The sequence below is a fragment of the Jaculus jaculus genome, chromosome 1, assembly GCF_020740685.1.
Source record: "Jaculus jaculus isolate mJacJac1 chromosome 1, mJacJac1.mat.Y.cur, whole genome shotgun sequence".
Taxonomy (NCBI): Eukaryota; Metazoa; Chordata; class Mammalia; order Rodentia; family Dipodidae; genus Jaculus; species Jaculus jaculus.
The window spans coordinates 59532819-59554314 of record NC_059102.1 but is presented as its reverse complement, the minus strand read 5'-3'; the positions used below and the strand labels follow the sequence as shown (position 1 = coordinate 59554314).

At 41.3% G+C, this 21496-nt stretch overlaps 1 protein-coding gene across 1 annotated transcript in view; it reads right to left on the bottom strand.

Annotated features, from left to right (window-relative positions):
* The window catches only part of Mamdc2 (MAM domain containing 2), a 160898-nt gene that overhangs the window by 22847 nt on the left and 116555 nt on the right, over nt 1-21496 (bottom strand). The window contains exons 10-11 of the mRNA XM_004653141.2: nt 2502-2595; nt 226-378 (exon numbers count right to left, since the gene is read on the bottom strand). Of these exons, the coding sequence (XP_004653198.2) occupies nt 226-378; nt 2502-2595 (247 nt within the window). The remainder of the gene's footprint in view (nt 1-225; nt 379-2501; nt 2596-21496) is intronic.

Below are 21496 nucleotides of genomic sequence, written 5' to 3'. Positions count from 1 at the left end.
TTTATTTTTAAACCTGCTTCTAGTTAAATTATCTTTGCATCAATATACAATAAACAGTAGGATGCTTTTTCAATGCTCCTATTAAAAAAATTCTGGACATGTAGAATCACATGTAGTTTGCTCTAGGCACAAGACATGAATTTATACATTTCCAAATGTACTAAATGACCCCTAGGATGCTACTTGAGGTTTTCTCGGGAAATAGCACCATGTGGCATAACTCACCTACCCCAGTAGTGTGATCTGCCTTGGGTCCTGTGTAGGAGGTGGGAGTTTCTCCTCTCCCCCTGTGCCAGCTGCTCCGGTTCCTCTTCTCCTGTGTAAACGCACATTCATCTTGGTCGAAAGTACACTCTCCAGGTGGAGGTGGAAGTCTGTCTGTAAGGAAACAGCAGGTGTTGCCATTGCTGAGACACTTTCAATGAATATGCATCCTATGGCTCCCAGCAGCCCTCTCCGCATATCTGGCCATATGTGAAACATGTGGAGGTGCAGCCCCCCTACCAGCATCCCATGGAGCTCTTGCCTCCAGCTAGCCCGTGCCCACCCCTCATGGATCCTTCTATGGTGGCAGAGAATCAGAAATCTGGATCTTGAATTTTGGGGTATTTTGAGAAAGAAGCTTTCCCTGACTTGGGAATTTGTTTGTGTGAATGAGCCTATAAAACTGAAAATTGGAGCTATATTGCCTTTATGAAAATATGAGAAAAACTGCATAATATATGAGCTTCCTTCACAAGTCCAGGATGACTGAAAGCTAGCCTCACAACAGCTGTACAGCTGCTGGAGGAGGTGATGCGTCTTAGAACTAAATGTACATCTGAAAGCAGAGCCATGTAGCACAAACGACTTCATTTTTTTGTGCCTTAATATTCATCCATAATATGGGAATATAAATATTGGTTTTTCAAGGTAGGGTCTCACTTTAGCTCAGGCTGACCTGGGATTCACTATGTAGTCTCAGGGTGGCCTTGAACTCACAGTAATCCTTCTACCTCTGCCTCCCAAGTGCTGGAATTAAAGGAGTGTGCCACCATGTCCAGCTCTAATGTGGGAATATTAATGGCACCCATTTCACAGGGTTGTGAGGATTGAGATGATATATGAAAAGTATTTAGCACATGGAAAGTTCTCAATTATTATTAGTAAAATAAATACTAGAAACCATTATTTTGCTATCAAAAGCCTTATTTTCCTTTTTTTTTTTGTTTTAACTTTTTGAGGTAGGGTCTTGCTCTAGTCCAGGCTGACCTGGAATTGACTATGTAGTCTCAGAGTGTCCTCAAACTCATGGCAATCCTCCTACCTCTACCTTCCCAGTGCTGGGCTTAAAGGCATGTGTCACCATACCTGGCTTATTTTCCATTTTCAATATCTGTCCTTTTTGTGCATATGTGATTCTGGGGGTTAAACCTAGGGTCTCATACATGCTAGGCAAATACTCTACTACTGAGTTAGATCTTCAGCCAATATTTATCTTTGGTAACCTTAATAATAATTATTAGTAGAGTAATGCTATCTCCCAACTTAATGGGGACTTCTCTTTTGGCTGAACTTTGTCACACTTCCCTACACCTTTATTCTTAGTATTTTTCTAATAAAAAGTCTTGTATCTATTTTGTGTGATTTAACTTCATTTTATTTTATACACAGTACTAGCTAGCGAAGACACATTCTCTGTTATATGCCTTGAGTATAGATATTCTTTCTTCCCATGTATGTAACGCGTGGTATGTGTGCATGTGTGTATGCATGTTCATGTGGTGACACATATGTTTGCAGATGCATCTGTGTGAGCTAGTGTGTGTGGAGGCCAGAAGTTGACATGGCATTGAATGTCTTCCTTAATTGCTCTACAACTCATTTATGGATATGAGATCTCTTATTGAACCTAGAACTCACCAGTTTGGCTAGACTAGCTAGCTAGTGAGCTCAAGGAATCTTCCTATTTTCTTCTCTCTAGCACTGGGATTATAGGCACACACACAATAGTGGCTCCTGGCATTTTATGTGGGTACTGAGGATTCAGACGTAGGTTCTTATGCTTATAAGGCAAACACTTTACTCCTTGAGTCATCTTCTCAGCCTCATTTAGTATAGATACTCATATCTATGTTATCCTTGCAGCAGCTTAGAAATCAATGGATTAAAACCAAGATGTCTTCCTATTTTGGCTTGTTTTGGTCTTTCTTGTGGTGGCTTGAATCAGATGTCCTTCATAAACTCATGTGTATATATGCTATGCCCAGTATTCTAGCAGATATGGCTAACTTTCCTTACAATGAAGATAAAGGGGCCAAGCCATATATGTACAAAGATACACAGAGAATTAGTCTTCAGTTCTATTTTCCAGAGTCTACTATGAAACTCTGCATAGAGACATTTTTGACAAGAAAAGCAAAGGATAGATGAGCACAAATGAAATGGGGTTCTTAGTGGAACTGAAGTGTCCTTTACAAGCCAGAGAGAAAACTGGTTACAATGCCTAGCAGCTGTCTTACCTGGAGACCGGCAGCTTCCCAATTGTATTGTGATATCATCCAGGGCTATCATCCCACAATCCCAAAAACTTTTGCATAGACTCATGAAAACAACCTGCAATTCATAAAAATAAAGTTATGAATTCTGTTAGCTGAAAATAGGAAACTCTTACCACTTGAAACTGATTTAGCACAAAGGAACGCCTAAGCCATTTGAAACACCTCCTCAGGGATCAGATGCCACAGGACACAGTGACATCATTGAAATATGACCCTGAGGTTGCTCATTGCAAGCAGAGTCAACATTATAATGATATACTGTGTACACTAATGCAAAAACTGGAGACAGTCTTTCAGGAATTGACAGAAAATGTGAAGAAAGCAAGAGGGTAGCTGGTTGACTGAGAAAAAAAGTCTGTCAGGTTTTCAATATGTTCCCTTGATAATCCACAAAGTTCATCTGGTATTAATGGTTTTGCAAGCATTTTTCAAACATGCCCAGTACAAACACTATCTTTTTTTTTTTTTTTTTGAAACAATTCTCTGGCCATGTTCTTTATTCACATTGTGAGCCAAGTCCCAGTTATTGGACAATATATGAGAAGGATATTGGAGATGTATGTTCAATTTCTAAGACAAGAATCTAGACCCTGGGTGGCATCATTAATAAAATCCTTAACTATAGTTATTTTATCAGTAAAAATATTTTTATTGTTATATATGAAGGAAAAACAAATTCATAACATAAATTATTAAATTCATTGTGTGTATGTGAGAGACTGATATCAGGATCTTGATTCCTTCCCATTAGGCCAATTTTGAAGGTTATGTTTCATATGCACAAGATCCACAGAGCACCTCTTAAAGCATTTGTATGGGACTTTTTACTGCTCTGATAGGCTTCAAAGCTTCTTTGTATCTATATCTTAGAGCTTAAGTAGAACAAGGTGGTATAGTCTGTATTCCATCTCCTAGCTACAAATATCAGTTCAAGTGATGATATTACAGAAGTCAAAACTCTACTTATGACTAATGTGAAGACAACATTTTAAGGTCCCAACATTCAGATGTTATGGCTTACATTTTTTTGTGTGTGTTTTCAGTAGGGTCCTTTAATCATTAATGTGACTTGTAGAACACAGGATTTATTTTTAAAGAAAATTTAAAATCATTTGACAATTTATCAGTATGCAAAACATAAAATGTTTTTAGCCAAGATCCTCTGAATATACTGAATATACTAATTGTATATTGTATACTGATTGTATAATGTGTGAATGTCTATTTGCACAACATTCATATCATCTTAAATTATAAGTAGGATAGTTTAAAGGTATAATAATATTTGGCAGTTGGGTTTACAAAAAGCAAAACAAAGCATGGTGGGGTTTTGTCTCTTTTTAAAACTTTTGTTCATTTTCATATTTCCTAGAGCTTATCTAGATATGTAAAATATTTTACTTGCAGGGATTACACACATGGAAGGTAAAACATGGTGCAATCAGTCCTGAATGCTGTCATATTTTGTTAATATTTTTATTGTTATATGAGAAGGAATATTAATCTGTCCCACATCTTATCAAACTGATTGTGCTGCAAAGAGAAAAGCCTTGACTTTTTTTTCATCAGCTTTAAGTCCATTTGGCCAAGTATAGTGAAATGTACTGTTTCACAATATGAGGCAGTGAAAGGATTTACCACCTAAATCTTTCTCTGTAAGCACGAACCCTCTTCACAGCAAAGATTCTAAAGAGGAGAACTATTAGCATGCTTTCGTATGTTTACCAGCGCACTATTTCATAATGATCATAAGACCAAAAAAGCATGCAAACAAGCAAACAAATAAAACAGCCAAAATTTCAGAAAGAGAAGAAATAAACTAACCTAAGCAACCTAAGACATAGATCATCATTAGCTCTGATAATTTGTAAACATTATTTAGTACTATAGAAATAGAATCTTCTTATAATGATAAGTGAAAAAAGCTGGTGAAAACAACAAAAAAAATCATCTCTAACTCATCTAAAATACATGGAAAAAGCCTAGAAAAGTTGTCAGATATAATATATATATGATCATTATGTTAGGTTCAGAAAATTATGAGTATTTAACAATGTTTTCTCCTATTTTCTAAACATTCTATAGTTTACCATTATTTTTGTTTGAAGAAAAGCAAAACGAAAGAAAAACAGAAATCAGGGAAGTTATAGCTGAGATGTAGAACAATGGCGTGGGGCTGTAGCTCAGTGGCAAGGATATTGCCTAGCTTGTGCAAGGTCCTAGATTTTATTCTCAGCACCACATGAAAGAAAGCGAAAGAACAAATGAAAGGAAAGCAGTAAGGAAAAAGGGAAAGGAAAAGAAAAGGAAAGACAAGGAGCTAGTTCAATGGGTGAAGTGCTTGCTGCTCCAGTAGACGAGTTCAATCCCCAAACCTCACAAAAAAGCTGGAAGCCATGGCGGGCTTCTGTAATCCCAACACATTGATGGCAAGATGTGGAGGAGAGACAGAGAACTCCCCAGAAGCTCATGGTCAGTGCAGCAAAGAACAACATTGGGAAGAGAGAGAGAAAGAGAGGGAGAGAGAGGGAGAGAGAGGGAGGGAGAGAGGGAGAGAGAGGGAGAGAGACCCTGCCGCAAACAAGGTGGATGGCAAAGACTGACACCTGAAAGTTGTCCTGTGACCTCTACACATGTGCCATGGCATACCCAAGTGTGCACACACACACACACACACACACACACACGTGGGTGGGGAAGACAAATTAGAATAATGAGTTAGCATTTCTTGGATTGACATTATTTATTACAGCAGCTCCAGGACACAGAGTCAGTTCAAATTAAGATGAACTTATTCTGGCCCATGAGCCACATGGCTCAGTGCTCAGTACTGTACAACATATAGCCAGTGGGAGCTGAATTAGACATGGCCGACAGACAACACTTTCTTATTGCAGGAAGTTCTTTTGAAGGGACCTTCTTGGCTCCTTCTGTCCTCATGAATCATTTGTGAACTGCTACCATGGGTTGAACAGCATGCTAGAGAGGTTATGAAAAGCAGCAGGCCACCATGTTGTCTTGTAGATCACTAGCCAGACCACATGTTGTTCTGCCTGACCACAGACCCAAAGTCGACCATGTATAACTAGATTCAAGCCAAGGCCTCAGACCACAAATTTGTTTGTCAGTTCTCTGTCAGCATTCCAAGAGGAAAGGAAGGAAGGAAGGAAGGAAGGAAGGAAAGAAGGAAGGAAGGAAGGAAGGAAGGAAGGAAGGAAGGAAGGAAGGAAGGAAGGAAGGAAGGAAGGAAAAGGTCACCTTGTTTGATCTAGTACCCTGAATTTCCACCCAGCTATACATAATTGTGCTCACAATAGCACTTGTTGGGATTTGAGTTATTCTGAGGTAGTTGGAGACTGAACAAGCCACTGGGTTGTCCTGGTTGAGGCAGGACAAAAGAAAAGTCAAACATGTGTGCTGGTTCTTAAGATGTTTCCCTCCAGACACTTGCACACCGACATGTCTTACGGTGTGAATGACAGCAGCCATATTGATGGAATCACACTAGGCATCCTCAGCACACAGTGGGTAAAAAAATAGTCCATGTGCACAACGAAGTCTTAGTCAACAGTGAACAAGAATGAAATTAGGTCATTTGCCAGAAAATGAATGGAACTGGAACCGATCATATTAAAAGAAATAGGTCAGATTTATAAAGATAAATATCACATATTTTATCTTGTATTCAGAATCTAGGTTAAAAAATACATGCATAAGACATAAAAGTAGAAAGGGGGCTTTATAAGAAGAAGAGGGGGACCAGCAGGAGAGGAAAGGGGGAACAAGAGAGAGAAACAATAGGTGAATATGATCAAGTTACATTATATGCATGTGCAAAAGTGTCGTAATAAAATACATTGTTTTTAATTTTTGATATTTCATATGTGTGTATAACGTATTTATTTTATTTTTATATTTAGTTATTTTTTTGGTTTTCTGGGGTAGGGTCTCACTCTAGCTCAGGCTGACCTGGAATTTGCTATGTAGTCTCAGGGTGCCCTCAAACTCACAGCGCTCCTCCTACCTCTGCCTCCTTAGTGCTGGGATTAAAGGCGTGCACTACCATGCCCAGCTATAATGCATTTTGATCTTATTACTATCTCCAGATACCCTCTGTTATTTCCTTCCTTCTCCCATTAACACCTTTCTTCCATATTAATTGCCATCTTACTTTCATGCCTTTTTTAAAGTCAATGAGTTAAATTATGATTGCTGGCATAATCATAGATGGAAAGTTATTTGCTGAGGAGTGGTAAGTGGAAACTTAACAGTGGCTACACCACTGATGAACCTGACTCCCCTTCTCCAGCAGCCATTAACTACCTTTAGCTACTCTGGGAAGTGTGGGCTCTCATGTATCCTTCACCATCAATGAGGAAATTTTGACAGGTTCAAACTTGTGCAAGAAACCACAGGTGCTATAAATTTATGAATTTCAGAGCTATGTTGTATCCAAAAGACAATGTGGAACCCACTGTGTGTTGTCGAGGGTGGGATTAGGAGTGTTATAGCCAGTTACTCCTTGCCACAACTTGGCCCACTCTCCTGCTGCTGTTTTCCACCTACTTTGGCAGAGGTGATGTCCAGTCTCTGCTCATGCCATGCTGTCCCCAGCCACCATGAAACTCCGTCCTTGAGACTGTAAGCCAAAATAAACCCTTCTGTCCCATTATCTGCTTTTGGTTGGGTGCTTTATCCCAGCAATGAGAAGGTAATTACATCACACTGTATTTATAGGTTTTAAAAATGCTTATATCACTTTAAGCACAATTGCAAAGCCAGTGGGCCACCACTGAAGAATGAGAAATAAGCCTTAACTTGAATACATATTACTATACATGGAAAAGGGAGAGAGCAAAATATCTCTTAGAAATATGTTTCTGATTTGGGGGAATATCTCAAAACTTAAGGCAGATTAAATTTGTGTAGATCAGCCTATTCTAGTGTCCTACAAGTTTCAGTTCTTAGGCACTGGTAATAACTTATTTTTTTTTATTGTGATGGAGAACATTTATTGTAGAAGAACTCTATTGAGGCTAACTTTTCTGGAAACACAGATATATAGTGAATAGGGAGCTACACAAATATTTTTTTTGCAAACAATATGATTATGTTACAGTAAATACCATACTTTATCTACCCCACATTCTCCTAAGCAAAGGACATAGTGTATGTTCTTGTACATAACAGGGCATTTCAACCTCAGCACTAATGATGTTGTAGAGCCAGGTAATTCTTTGCTGTGGTAGGCCCTGTGTGTGCAGGGTGGTCTGCAGCACGCTTGGCATCTACTAACGCTGATGAAGGAGTTAAATGGTGCCTAGCAGTAGCAAGACTATGTTGCACTATTTCTGTTTTGTCTCATTCCTCAAATCACTATCTAGTCAAGTCAGTCTTGCCTGTAAAGAAGAATAAAGGATAATCACAAGGAACACCACCAGTCATGTGACCTTCTAATCATTAATCTTCATGTTTTCAGGAATTCCTGGGGACCCTGTGAACAACATCAAAACCAGGTCAAGACTTCATGACTACTGTGATGTTCAGCTGGCCACAGTAAGAGTAGACCACCAGAAGCCCCCACAAGCTGTTTCACCTGTGATCCTAGGCAAGATGAAACTTGGGTGACAGCCCTCCATCTTCCACCAGCCCCCTTGTTGTCAATGAAGCTATCTTCCTCCATCACTCAGACTCCCAAGTTACTGGTTTCATCAGGTGGCAGTGGAACTGGACCTTTCACAGTCACACACCTACTAGACCAGCATCACTCCAAGACTACAGTCACAACTGTTTCCAGACATTGGTGCCAAATGTTCCTTGGCAGGGGAGGTAGGACAAAACCTTCTGGCTGAGAACTACTGGTAAGGAGTAGAATAAACTATTGTGTGGTTCATTAGCCTAGAAAGTAGATTCCTATTACATGCAGTTTCTACATGAGGAGCTTTCAGATCTGTTACCTCATGTTTGGATTCACTGTTCATTCCAACTTCTTTTTCCCTGCTTAGAACAAGACAGTTTTTCAGATTAAAAAAAAAAGGAAAAGAAAAAGAAAACTGGACTTAGGCTGGGGAGATAGCTCAGTGGAGAAAGCACTTGCGTCACAAGTGTGAGGGCTGCAGTTCAGATCCCTAGCATCCATGAAAATGTTGGATAGGTGTGGTGGGCTGCCTGGAATCCCAGTGCCTGGGAAGTTGACAGGAAATCCTTAGGGCAAGCTAGACTAGCTGAACCAGTGAATTATGGGCTCAACTGAGATACTCTGCCTGAGTAAATAAAGAGGATAGCAATGGAGGAAGACACTTGCCATTAAAGTCCAGACTAGTTCTTAAAGCACTCAGGAAAGAAAAAGTAGAGCAGTAGGGACTCTCTCTCTCTCTCTCTCTCTCTCTCTCTCTCTCTCTCTCTCTCTCTCTCTGTGTGTGTGTGTGTGTGTGTGTGTGTGTGTATATGTTTGTGTGTTTGAGGTCGGATCTCAGTGTAGCCCATTCAAATTCACTATGTAGTCTCAGGCTGGCCTTGAACTCACAATGATCCTCCTACCTCTGCCTCCTGAATACTGGGATTAAAGGCATAGGTCACCATGCCCAGCTATCAGAAGGTTTAAAAATAATTATGGCTTACTGATTTTCACTTTATGAGGATTCAGAGTTTAAACATTACCTAACACAATGGATAGGATTTTTCAGTAGGAGCAGATCAAGCTTCATAGGGAGCTGTGGAATATAATAACGCCTGTGCTATACAAATTAATAAGGATTGTTGTATCAAATAGCCAGCCATTGGCTGAGGTAACTTATTTTACAATGCCTTCTAATAGGAAGAACAGCCAAGTTGTTGTGAGTTGTGGGTCTAAACCACTGACTTTACCAACACAGCAGCCCCATTTAGGCCCATAATTACCATGCGAATGACATTTTCCATAAATGGCCTTCTATGTTCAAAGGGAAACATGTCAATCTCATGTTACTAAAGCCGTAATTACCCATGCCCATCAAGTGACCCTAGTCCATGTCTTGTTCTCAACAATGGTCCTCAGCCAGATGTTCAGGTTCCAGGTTTAAGTTTTCTTCTGATGATGATACAATTTTTTGAAATCATTTGCAGACATATATTTGGATATGACAACTATAAAGTTAGAATTATTCACAAAGTTACTCTAATCCAGTCAGAGAAATACCAGAGCCCTTGCATTAAGATGCTGTAGGTGGGCAGAAAGATCATAAGAGCCACAGGTTGAGACATCATGCCCACAAGCATTCCCTCCTCCCCAAAAAGCTGACTGCTACTCCCCCAACACATAATCCAAAACCCCATAGGAAATACCTGCAACCCCACTGAGGAGGATCCCCAGCAGAATGGGGGCAGGGATGAGGGTAAAGGGCACCAGCACATGATGTATCCATATGAAATGTGTTGTTAACAGTAATAATAATAAAAGAAAAAAAATTTAAACAGATGTTGTGGGCACAAACTCAGGTTGCATGGTGTAGTCATTGTAAGCATTTAACTGCTTGACAATAAGTTACAGAAAATCTTAAAAATACAAAGGTATAAAGCCAACAACACAAAACCCAAGAATTGAGATACTTGATAGAAAGGATGGAATGTTCATGAATCCCTTAGGCCAAGTAAGGTGGAGATTTATCTGGAAGAAGGAGTGTGAGATTGAGGCATTCTTAGAACCTGACCATTTTTAGGAGACAGTTACTAAATCGTAGCAGTGAGCCTCCTGCAGATGCTATATTTGGTTTGCATATCCTACAAAAGGCAGATTGATCATGTGTTTTTAAATAAGTGTTTAGCTGACCAATGCTTTTTTCCTTAAAGGACCCATCTGTTTCCTTTTTTCCTTTCTTTTTTTTAAAGGCCTATCTGATTTAATTCAACTTTTAGCATTGACAAGCAAGAAAGATTGACCAGGTTCCAGATTTTCCCAGTGAAAAAGTCTTCTTGCTCATAGAAGCCTTCTGTTCTAGAGGAAAGTGCATGCTGTGATAGAAGACAGGCTGACTGCCGAGCGTGCTCATTGTTCTGGGGGTGGTAAATATCCAGATCTTGCAGCTCAATGGTTTAAAAAAACCTGCATCGGGCTGGAGAGATGGCTTAGCGGTTAAGCGCTTGCCTGTGAAGCCTAAGGACCCCGGTTCGAGGCTCGGTTCCCCAGGTCCCACGTTAGCCAGATGCACAAGGGGGCGCACGCGTCTGGAGTTTGTTTGCAGAGGCTGGAGGCCCTGGCGCGCCCATTCTCTCTCTCCCCCTCTATCTGTCTTTCTGTCTGTGTCTGTCTCTCTCAAATAAATAAATAAATAAAAATTAAAAAAAAAACCTGCATCGTTTTCAGGTCTTTTTATTTTGTGTGTGTCACTTGATAGTTATGTGAAGGTGTTCACATGGGTGTGGGCACACATGTGTGCACATGTGCCTGCACATGGGTGTGGAATCTCAGGGGTCACATTCAGGATTGCTTCCCACCTCTTCTGTGTGGGTGGGCGGGTGCATGTTCATGTATGTGCACATGCTTGTGACGGTCAGAAGCCAACACTGGCTATTGTCTTTAATTGCCCTCTACCTTCTTTATTGAGACAAGGTCCCACTAAAGCCAGAGCTCACTGATTCAGCTAGTCTAGCTAGCCAACTTGCTCTGAGGCTCTGCCTCTCTTTAACTCCTGAATGCTGGTATTGCAGGTATTATGCCATTGTGCCTAGCATTTATGTAGGTACTGGGGATCCAAATCCAGGCCCTTAAACTCAAGCAACAAACATATTACTGATTGAACTATTGACCAAACCCCTGTTCATCTCTTTTCTTAGATAGGCTTGCTCATTGTTCTCCGGCTCACCCATTAGGCTAGACTGGCTGGTCAGTGAGCCTCAGAAATCCTCCTGGCTTTACCTCTCAGTGTTGGGATCACATATGTGTGCAACCACCATGCCTAGCATTTTATATGGGTCCTGGAGGTTGAAGCTGGGTCCTTGTGCTTGCAAAGCAAGCACTGTACTGACTGAGCCATCTCTCTAGCCCTATGTATAGATCTTTTGACCGTGGAAAAAAAGGGGAATTTCCAAGAGAGATCAGAATCTGTCAATTGCAGAACAAGGAAAAGGCACAGAGAGTCTATGATATGAGGTGACTCAACAAGAAGCTTTGTACACAGGGAAGAAGCATTTAACCCTTTCTTGACCCATGATAGAGTACTGGGAAATTGAACCCAGTTCCTTAGGCTTTGCAGGCAAGTACCTTGAACACTGAGCCAGCTCTTCTAGCCCCCCTTTTTTGTTATTTTTGATGGTGCTGTTTTTGCTGATTTTTTTGTGTGTAGACATTTGTTGTGGTGGTGTTATGTGTGTGTGTGTGTGTGTGTGTGTGTGTGTGTGTGTACATGTGTGGGGAAGCCAGAGGACAACCTTAGATTTTGTTCCTTAGGCACCATCCACCTTTTTTGCCACAAGTTCTCTCACTGGCCTAGAACTCTCCAACTAGTATAGATTTGCTGACCAGCAAACCCCAGGAATCATGTCTTTGCCTCCCTAGCATTAGCATTACAAGTGAGTGCCACCACCTCGGGCTTTTTATAAACGTGGTTTCTGGGGGTTAAATTCAGCACCTCCTGCTTGTGAGACAAGCACTGTATCAGTAACTGAGCTATCTTCCCAAACGTCTTGATTTTTATGTTCACTTCTCAGGAGAACAGGGAGTCTTTGATGAGTTCATGTAGACTCCAGACTACTCATGATTTTGTGTGAAAAGCAATGCTTTGGTGTGCGGAAATACCACTTCCTAAAAACAAAAAAGCAAAACACAGTGCTGTGGTGGATATACAGTGTGGCTTATGTCTCGTCCATATCGCTTAGGAAATTTCCTTGCTCTAACCCTTCCCATGTGATGCAATGCATTGGCTAATTTGTCATGTCCAAGAGTGGACATCATGGCAAGGAGTTACGGTGGCTCAATTGAAAAGAGACATAAATATGTCAGACCTACCAAAGTCGTGAAGGGTGCAATCAATCAAGAGCAAAGATGAGCAGAATCTACAGCCTTGTTTTGAGCCTTGGGGCTCACCCTGCTCCAGAGGAATGTCTTCTGGGCCAGGGGAAGACAGCAGACACTTCAGCAGTTCCCTGCAAACACCCAACCAGAACATTTACTGTGCTCAACTCATACCTGGGGCAGAAGGAAGACTGTTAGGTAGATTGGCAGCAATTGCTGAGGCAGATGTGAGACATAGGGAGCTGTGGGCTGAAGCCACACGCTACAAGTCTTCTTTAGCCACAGAGCAGCTTGTGTTGTCACTCTTAATAACAGGCAACTGAGTACTTTCTATTTCCCAGTTTTACCAACAATGTTGCAATAAACACCAGAAGCTTGGTCTTTGAGCATGACCATGACTCATTTTTCTCTCCCTCCCTGTTTTCCTACTTTCTTCCCTCCTGCCATTCTTCCTTCCTTCCTTTCCTTTTTTAAAATTTATTTTTTCCTGGTACTATGGAATAAACCCAGGGCCTCCTTTAACTAGGCAAATGATCTGCCATGGAATGAAATGGAAAAATGAACTTTTGCATTTTTATTTTTAAATATTTATATTTATTTATTCATTTATTTAAGAGAGAGAGAGAGAGAGAATGGGCATGACAGAGTCTCTAACCACTGCAAATGAACTCCAGACTCATTCACCATCTTGTACATCTGGCTTATGTGGGTACGGGGGAATGGAACCTGGGTCCTTAGGCATTGCAGGCAAGTGCCTTAACCCCTAAACAATCTGGCCAGCCCCTATTTTATTTATTATTTTAGTTTTATTTATTTATTTGCGAGTGACAGAGAGAGGAAGAGGGAGAGAGAGAGAATGGGTGTACCAGGGCCTCCAGCCACTGCAAACATATTCCAGATGCATGCACCACCTTGTGTATCTGGCTTACGTGCACCTGGGGAATCGAGCCCCCCCCCCCATTTTTTTAAGACAGGAAGGATCTCAGTAAGTTTTTTAATTTGACCTCAAACTTGCCATCTTCTTGCTTTGCTTCATGGGTAGCGTATATTAAAAGCATATATCACCCTGTCTAGCTCCATGATTAGCTCTTTATGATAAATTCTATAGACATAAAATTGTTATGTCAAAAGGTGAACATGTTTGGAGACACACACATGTATGTGTATATATTTCAACTGTGATAGGAATATTGCATCAATATACCTCCTTATAAACTAACATATGAGGCTTACTCTTTCCTGTCAGTCTCATCTTTCCATATGCATACATATATATGCATACACATACATGGCTCTTGCACACACACACACACACACACACACATATACATAATTTATAAATTCTCATGTACCTCCTCAGATAAATTTTATTGATAAATTAAAAATAAATCATTCAAGCTAGAGAGGTAGCTTAGCAGTTAAGTGCTTGACTGCAAAGCCAAAGGACCCAGGTCCAATTTCCCAGGAACCATGTAAACCAGATGCATGAGGTGGCACATGCATATGGAATTTGTTTGCAGCAGTTGGAGGCACTGGTGTGCCCATTCTTTCTCTCTCTCCCTCTGTCTGTCTCTTTCTCCCTCTGTCTGTCTTTTTCTCCCTCTCAAATAAATAAATTAGTATAAACTTAAAAAATCATTCACTTTAGACTCTTCAAATAGCTTCAAATGTACATGTGCTTATAATAAGTACAAAAAAAAACTACATATTTTTTCTTTTTCTCTTGAAGTGCTAAGGATCAAACCCTAGGGTTTTGCACATAGAAGGCAAGCACCATGACAGTGAACAACATCTCAGCTCCTATATTTTCCTTCTAAAAGCCAAGGTTTATTTTAATTTTTGCTATTTTTATTTTTATTTATTGAGAGAGAGAGAGAGAGAGAGAGAGGGAGGGAGGGAGAAACTGTGTGTTTCTAGCCACTGCAAATGAACTCAGACATATGGGGGTTCTGGGGAATTGATTCTGGGTCCTCAGGCTTTGTAGGCAAACCCCTTAACTGCTAAGCAATCTCTCCAGCCCCAAGGTTTGCTTTTTAATTCACAAATCAACCATTCAGACAGAATAAAGTATAAACATAGCTATTAAGACAAACATCACACTCTAGGGTATTATGCTGCTAAAACATTTGTATTCAGTTGGTAAACAAATATGTTATTATTTTTAAATGCCTTTGCTTACAAATGAGGTTAGATTATATTTGTGTATTTTCTTTTTTATGACTTGTCTATATATACCCTATATACTTTCCTAGTGCTTAGCTTACTGATTTACTAGAAAACTGTATGTATTTATATAAAATATATTAAAAATTTGTCACATCATTTGGAAACTTGTTTTAGTGGTACCACATTTGCCTTCAGCTTTATTAGGCTGTTCTTGTTTTGGAGACTAAAATGAGGGTAGAATCTGTGTTTTGGTTTAAACACTGATATGAAATAGAATAAGAAGGCCATAAATAGTGTTTTGTTCTTGAGCATTGCATGGCTACACACCAACCCCAATATGAAACAGAAGGCAGAAGCTTATGGGCCCCACAGGGGTATGCGGGGACAAGCCCCCTATGTCTGTGGACTAGCTTTAGACAGACTTCTACTAGAGGTGGGTACTGAAAGAAACAACACAAAATAACTGGAGAAAGACATATGAGAGAGAGAGTAAAAGACAGAGATACAGAAAATAAGTATCCTTCTGATGAAGTTAGTTTTACTAATGATTGAGTGGTCAGTTTCAAGTTTTATAATTGCAGTTTATAATTTGTAGTTACCAATGTCAAGAAAATCCTCTCTGGTCGATGAGCTCAGAAAACCAAGGGGCCTCCAGAGAATCTCGATGTGAATATAAAAAATAATGTTGTACCTTCTACATTTTGGAAAGATAGTCCTTAAAAACATGCAGCAGTTTCAAGGCTATGAAATGCTTTCAAAAGAGAAACTTGAAAGAGTGGAAGGCAAGCAGTGTTTTGAGGTTTTTAAACAAACCTCAGGATAAATGTTGGCTTAATTAAGTGTATAAGTAAAACTATGGAGAAAAAATGACTGTCCTGTCTTTTTGGTGACGGGAGGACAAATGTGCCAGCTCAGCAGTATTCCATGAAACTAATTATTCGGGAAAGAATGCATTCAGTGCAGACTAGCTGTTTGCAATGGCTAGTTGTTCCAGTTGGTCCTTCTGGTCATTTTCCCCTAAGTGAGCACAAAATGCAGAACTCATCAACTGAAAGGAAATGAGAGAGAAGAAATGGGAGGACCTCCACTGTGCCTCGATCTTATTTAAAGTTGTGCAGGACTCCTGAACCACCGACTGATGTGGAACTGAGCTGGAAAACTGAAGAGCAGGCTTATTTTACCTCCATAGCCCCTCAGTTTCATTTGGCCTTAAAGCTTCTTCCTCCTGACATAATGATTTTCCTTTTTCTACATACAGGACCATCCTGGTCTGGTCTACACTGTGTGCAATTTGTGTGTGGTGGCCGTGGTCACTCCTCCGGCTGGGGCAAGGAGCGTGGCCCTGTAAGAACTATTTCTTGGGACAAGAGGTTGGTTCCTCCAGGGGCAGGGTCAGAGAGCAGGACTGACAGAGAGGTTTGAGAACTGAGGGAGAAGAATGCCTGAATATAGGGGCCTCCTTGCCACTTGCGGTTTTGGTTTATGAAGGTCTTTATGAACTTGGAAGTCAAAGATACCATTTTCAGGCCAATGGGAAGCCAATTTACATTGTGGCCTGACCATGAGGCCCATGGACTTTTGGAAATGGGAAGCCATGGGAGATGAGAAGTGCTGGGGCATCTCTCTGAGGTTCAGGTGTTTCTGATCTGAGGACATAAGCCAGAGACCTCCAGAGAAGGAAAGCGGGTTTAGAAGGGAAGCTGGAATCATGACCAATCACTTCTGACTAGAGGCTCTCAGAGCAGTCCTTTGAGGACAAGACAGGAAGGGGCAGATCCGTTCTCCTAGGTTCAGGTGGAAAGATAATCCGCCATCTCCTTGTGCAAAAGATAAACTGGTGTTATATGAGCTTGTGGGTACAGTAAATGGTCTCTCTATGGCTGGAGCTGAGAAGGGTGGAAAAGTTTTGAGTAGGTGAATTACCTGACCCAGTGATCAGAAAATTGTTCTAGCCACCTGGAAATTTTGAGAACACACCAAAGAGTAGCCTCAGCCTCACAGTCCTGCCCAGGGGAGTTGCAACTCACAGTGCTTAAAGAGAGAGAGAGGACAGTTGAAGAGGGGTGGATCAAGGTGAATGCTAAGGATGCCTCAGGACCCAGGGGTTAACTTGGGATGCATTGCTGCTGTCTACTGCTCCCTGGGCAGCAAGAAGGTCCTCACTCTTGGCACCTGCCCTAGGTTTTGGCACTAAATGTTAGGCCAGGAATGAAGGGAAAATAAAATGAGAAGAAGGAGTCAACTCAACAGCAGGGACAGGCTTTATTTAGAAACTGAGAAGGGCCCTGGCCATAAAGGGAAGAGCAACTTCTCTTGCAGATTAGGGAGTTCTTACTGCGGCAGCGGGGTCATTGGGAGTCTTCCTTGGTAGGGCATTCTGCCTCTGGAGTCTGGGAAGGTTGGGGAAATAGCAATGCACACATTGTTTTGCAACTGAGATATGTGGCATGGGCCACTTCTGGAAACCAGAAATTTACCCATTGTAAAATGGCAACCAGAGTTCAAAAATGGAGTCTTCGGGGTTCTAACATCAAACACTTTACCAGCTGAGACATCCTCCCAGTTTAATGGTCACTATTTATAAACCTCTTCAGGAATTTTCTGGACTTGTTCTTTGATTTGAGCAAAATTCTCAGTGTTGCCTTTAAAATGCTCAGAACTGTAGGCATTTTATAATTGTTTACATTGGTATTATTTAAGGACACATTTGGGAGGATTTACAAGTGGAAATCACAGACTTAAACTTCAGCTTTCTTTTTCTAAATGGAAAAACATTCTTATAAGAGAAACAAAAAAGTAGATGAATCTATCCATGAAATCACTTTGCACTGTAATAAAACACAGCCTCTGTCACTAAGATGCCTAAAAATATAACAAGAGACTTAGAGATCACCCTAAAACATGCCCTTATCTCAGAGAGGTGACATGGCATTCTGATTTACATTGTTGATGCCAAAGCCAAGTCTTCATTCTCCTGACCTAGTGCTCTTTCGTTGTACAAATTTCATCCCAACAAGTGAACGTGAGACATGACAGAAATTGGAAGGAAGGGACACTTATACAGTTGGAGAAACAGGCAGGGTATTTTTCTAGTATAAATGATTCCTGACCATGATCAATGAGAAATGCCTTGCTGCTGATGAAACCCTTTGAAGGAGCATGGAAGTAGGAAGGCAGAGTGTCGGGTGCTGCCAAGCATAGGACGGAGCCTTCAGGAGAGGGGCCTGAGCTGCCAGGCCCTTTCCAAGCCTGGCACACCTGAATTAGGCTCTACCCATAACCCTGTAACCTTTGGGCAGTTGCCTAGGAAACTCCTTATCAGCCTTCACACAGCCCACTCCCCTGAGACCCTAGATCACCTGACCCCCTCCCTGCCATTGTTTATGTGCTAGAATGAATGCCCATGTATACTAATTATACATCAGAAATGAACTTGGTATGTCCAATCCCCTTAGGGTCTTCCCCCACCCTCAGATGCTTAGAAACCCATTTCCCTGACAATAAACTGAGAGAGCTGTTCACCGAAACTCCTCCCAAAAGTCTTTTACTTTTGCATACTAACCCTACCCCCAGCACCTTTGGGGTCCATGACCAGCCCCCAGAGCAAGGACCCAGGAACCCACAGCAGAGGGCAAGGGGCAGAGGGCATAGGGCAGAGGGCAAGGATTAGTGGAATGAAAAGCTGCTCTGGAGCATAGACTATAGATAATACCACTTTCAGGACGTTTGGGGACTATGGAGATAGATAGTATAAATGTACTGAGAGGAAGGTTTTTGTTGAATGCGGCAGATGAATGGTGATTCAGTATTGGTGAGGAAAGGAAGGATTATGGTCCCAGATGATGCAGGAGGGTGACATGGAAAGTAGAGATGGGCAGGTAGGTTTCCACTAATAGAGGCTCATACTTCCTTTGTCAGATTGATCAGGAGGTGAAGATGGCAAGCAAAGGACCATAGAGGAATGAAACCAAAGAGGCTCATAGTGGATGCTTTCTTTATTTTGGGAGATGAGCCCATGAGTCACATCCTACAAGGATGTGTCAAGGAGGGTAGAGTTGGAAATTTGTGAGTGAAAATGGAAAATGGATCTGAACAGCTAGGAAGGGAATAAGATAAGAAGTCAATGGGATGAAAAGATCCAAAAGTTATTCCAGTAGCACAATGGGGGCGCTGAGGATCAGTCATTTTCTACTCTGGGTGGGCTGAGAAGTCAGGGTAAAGGAAACAGCAGTGCAGTGTTCTCAGGGGCTGGCAGGACCCCAGTGATAAAGCCAGGAGGCTGTGAGGGCGGGGTATGGCACGGAACAAGCAAGTCATGGATCATGGTACAGAATGTTGTGAGCAAGGGGAGATCAGAATTGGGCACATTGATGACTCCTGGCAGGTCCTCGAGAAGGGCAAAATGGTACAATGTAAGGGGAAGTTGTTCTGGTCTGCAGTAAATAAAAATAATTTTAAAATTCCCAAATCAGATTCAGGGTCTTTCTACTTTTAAGAATTCATGTGGAAGTTCTGATGCATTGAAGACTTGGTGCCTGACTCAAGCAGTATTCAGAGGTTGGGTTTGGCTAAAGTAACTGAATTATGAGGGTCTTGATTTAATAAAGGAAGTAATGTATTAATGTGAATAGGCTACCTGGAGGTGGCAGCAGTGTAGAAAGTGGGAAGCAGTTGGAGGGAAAAGGGCACTGGGGGTGTCTTTGGAGGGCATACTTGGGCACTGGGTCCTTCCTGTTACTGTTCTTTCCTTCTTAGCTGGCATGAAGTGAACAGCTCTGTTCTTCCATGCCCTTCTGCTATAACATACTGCTTCACCACAGGCCCAGAAACAAGAGAAATAGCCAGCCTGTTACAATCATGGAAACTTTGAACCCAGATAAACCTGTTGTGTGCTGTGTAATAAGGGAGTACTTTATCTGAAGCAGGGGCGGAAACATTTAATCTTCCTTTTTCCTGATGGGCTTACATTCTTCTTCCTTGCCATCATTTCCACCAGCAGTTCTTTCTTCTGACAATTAAGTACTTACTCTGTTTTAGAAATTGTGTTGGCATTAGAAGTGAAAAAACAAAAACAAAAGCAAACAAACACCAAAAAACACAATTGAGCCATAGTCCCCTAATCTCCAGAAGTTTATGGTCTGATTTAAGCAGACAGTTTCAACAAATGAGTTATGCGCTATGAATGTGGTATGGTGCTGATGGAAGCTACATGTGATGACAGATCCAGGGCCTGTGCTTTGAAGGAGCAGCCACTTTAAACACAGTTAAACAGGATTTTTAAGTGAAGGTCTTATCAGGCTTTCTCATATGTTACTGAAGCTTCCAGAGTCGCTTGCCCCTTGCTCAATGGAATATTTCTGGGGTGTTATGCTTCATGGGACACACCTATGAAAGATGGACATAAGGATTTTGTTTCTCACCCAGTGGAAAAAGACATTTGTATTTATTCTGACTGTCCAGATGGGAGCTTTCTCCCAAATGCATACTTAAATCCCATCTAAGTACTAACCAGACCCTGCCCTGCTTAGCTTCCAAGAAGAGACAAGGTCAGGTTCATTCAGGGTGGTATGGCCATAAACACAGTGACTTTTAAGATTTATTTTTTAGCCCTACAGCAGAGTAAAGATATAACTTAGAGAAGTTTACCATGAAGACTGTAGTGACTGCTGAGCTGATCAAAAACGTTGACCCAGAAGAAGCAGAAGGCATGACCGCTGTGAATGTTAAATGTCTCTCACAGACTCGTGGGTCCTGAGCTGGTGGCGCTGTTTGGAAAGGTCGTGGGACCTTTAAGAGGTGGAATCTTGCTGGAAGAAGTGGGTTCTTGGGGATGGGTCCTGTGGTTTCATAACCTGGCCCTACTTCTTATTTAGTCTCTGCTTCTGGACTGTGCTGCAGCCTTCCTGTGCTCACTTCCTGTTCCAGGCACCATGCCTCCCCGCCATGAAACTTTCCCTGGAAACTGTAAGTTGAAAACAAGTGCTTTCCTTTCACAAATTAATCCTGCTACTCAGGTATTTGTTCACAGCAACAAGCAAGCCATACACTCACTAGTCTCCCATCTTCAGGCAACGTAACGTTTTCTTTTTTCCAAAAGAAATATTGAATGAACACAATATCAAGCCCCACCAGTGCTTCTAATTAAAAAGATATTCAGGGCTGAAGAGATGGCTTAGTGTTTAAGTGCTTGCCTGTGAAGCCTTAAGACCCCAGTTCGAGGCCTGATTCCCCAGAACCCACATTAGCCAGATGCACAAGGGGGTGCACACGTCTGGAGTTCGTTTACAGTGGCTGCAAGCCCTAGTGTGCCCATTCTCTCTCCCTCCTTCTCTCTGTTGCTTTCAAATAAATAAATAAATAAAAATAAACAAAAAAAATTTAAAAAGTATTCAAAGATCTTTGCTAAAGGGAAAGCTAGCTGTAAGCCAGAAAATTGTCAGGATCTAATATAGGTACTGTGGTGACCAAACATGGAAAATAAAGGATTTGAAGGTGGAAAGGATAATATGTGGGTTCCATCATGATGGAATTTCTGATCACTGCTCTTGAGTCTCCTGACAATTTTGTTTTTAGGAAAAGCATCTTGAAGCTAACTATTCCTTCTCTCTCTTTCTCAGTATCTCTCAGTACTGAAGAATTGAACCCATGGCCTTGAAAATTCTATGTATGGCTCTACCATTGAGCTACATTTCTAGTTTCACAAATTGCTCTGTCTTTATGCAGGACCTAAGGTAAGTTTGTTTGGTTTTGTTTGAGGAGGGCCGTACAATGTTAAGTACCAACTCCCTCCTGCTTCAGCCTC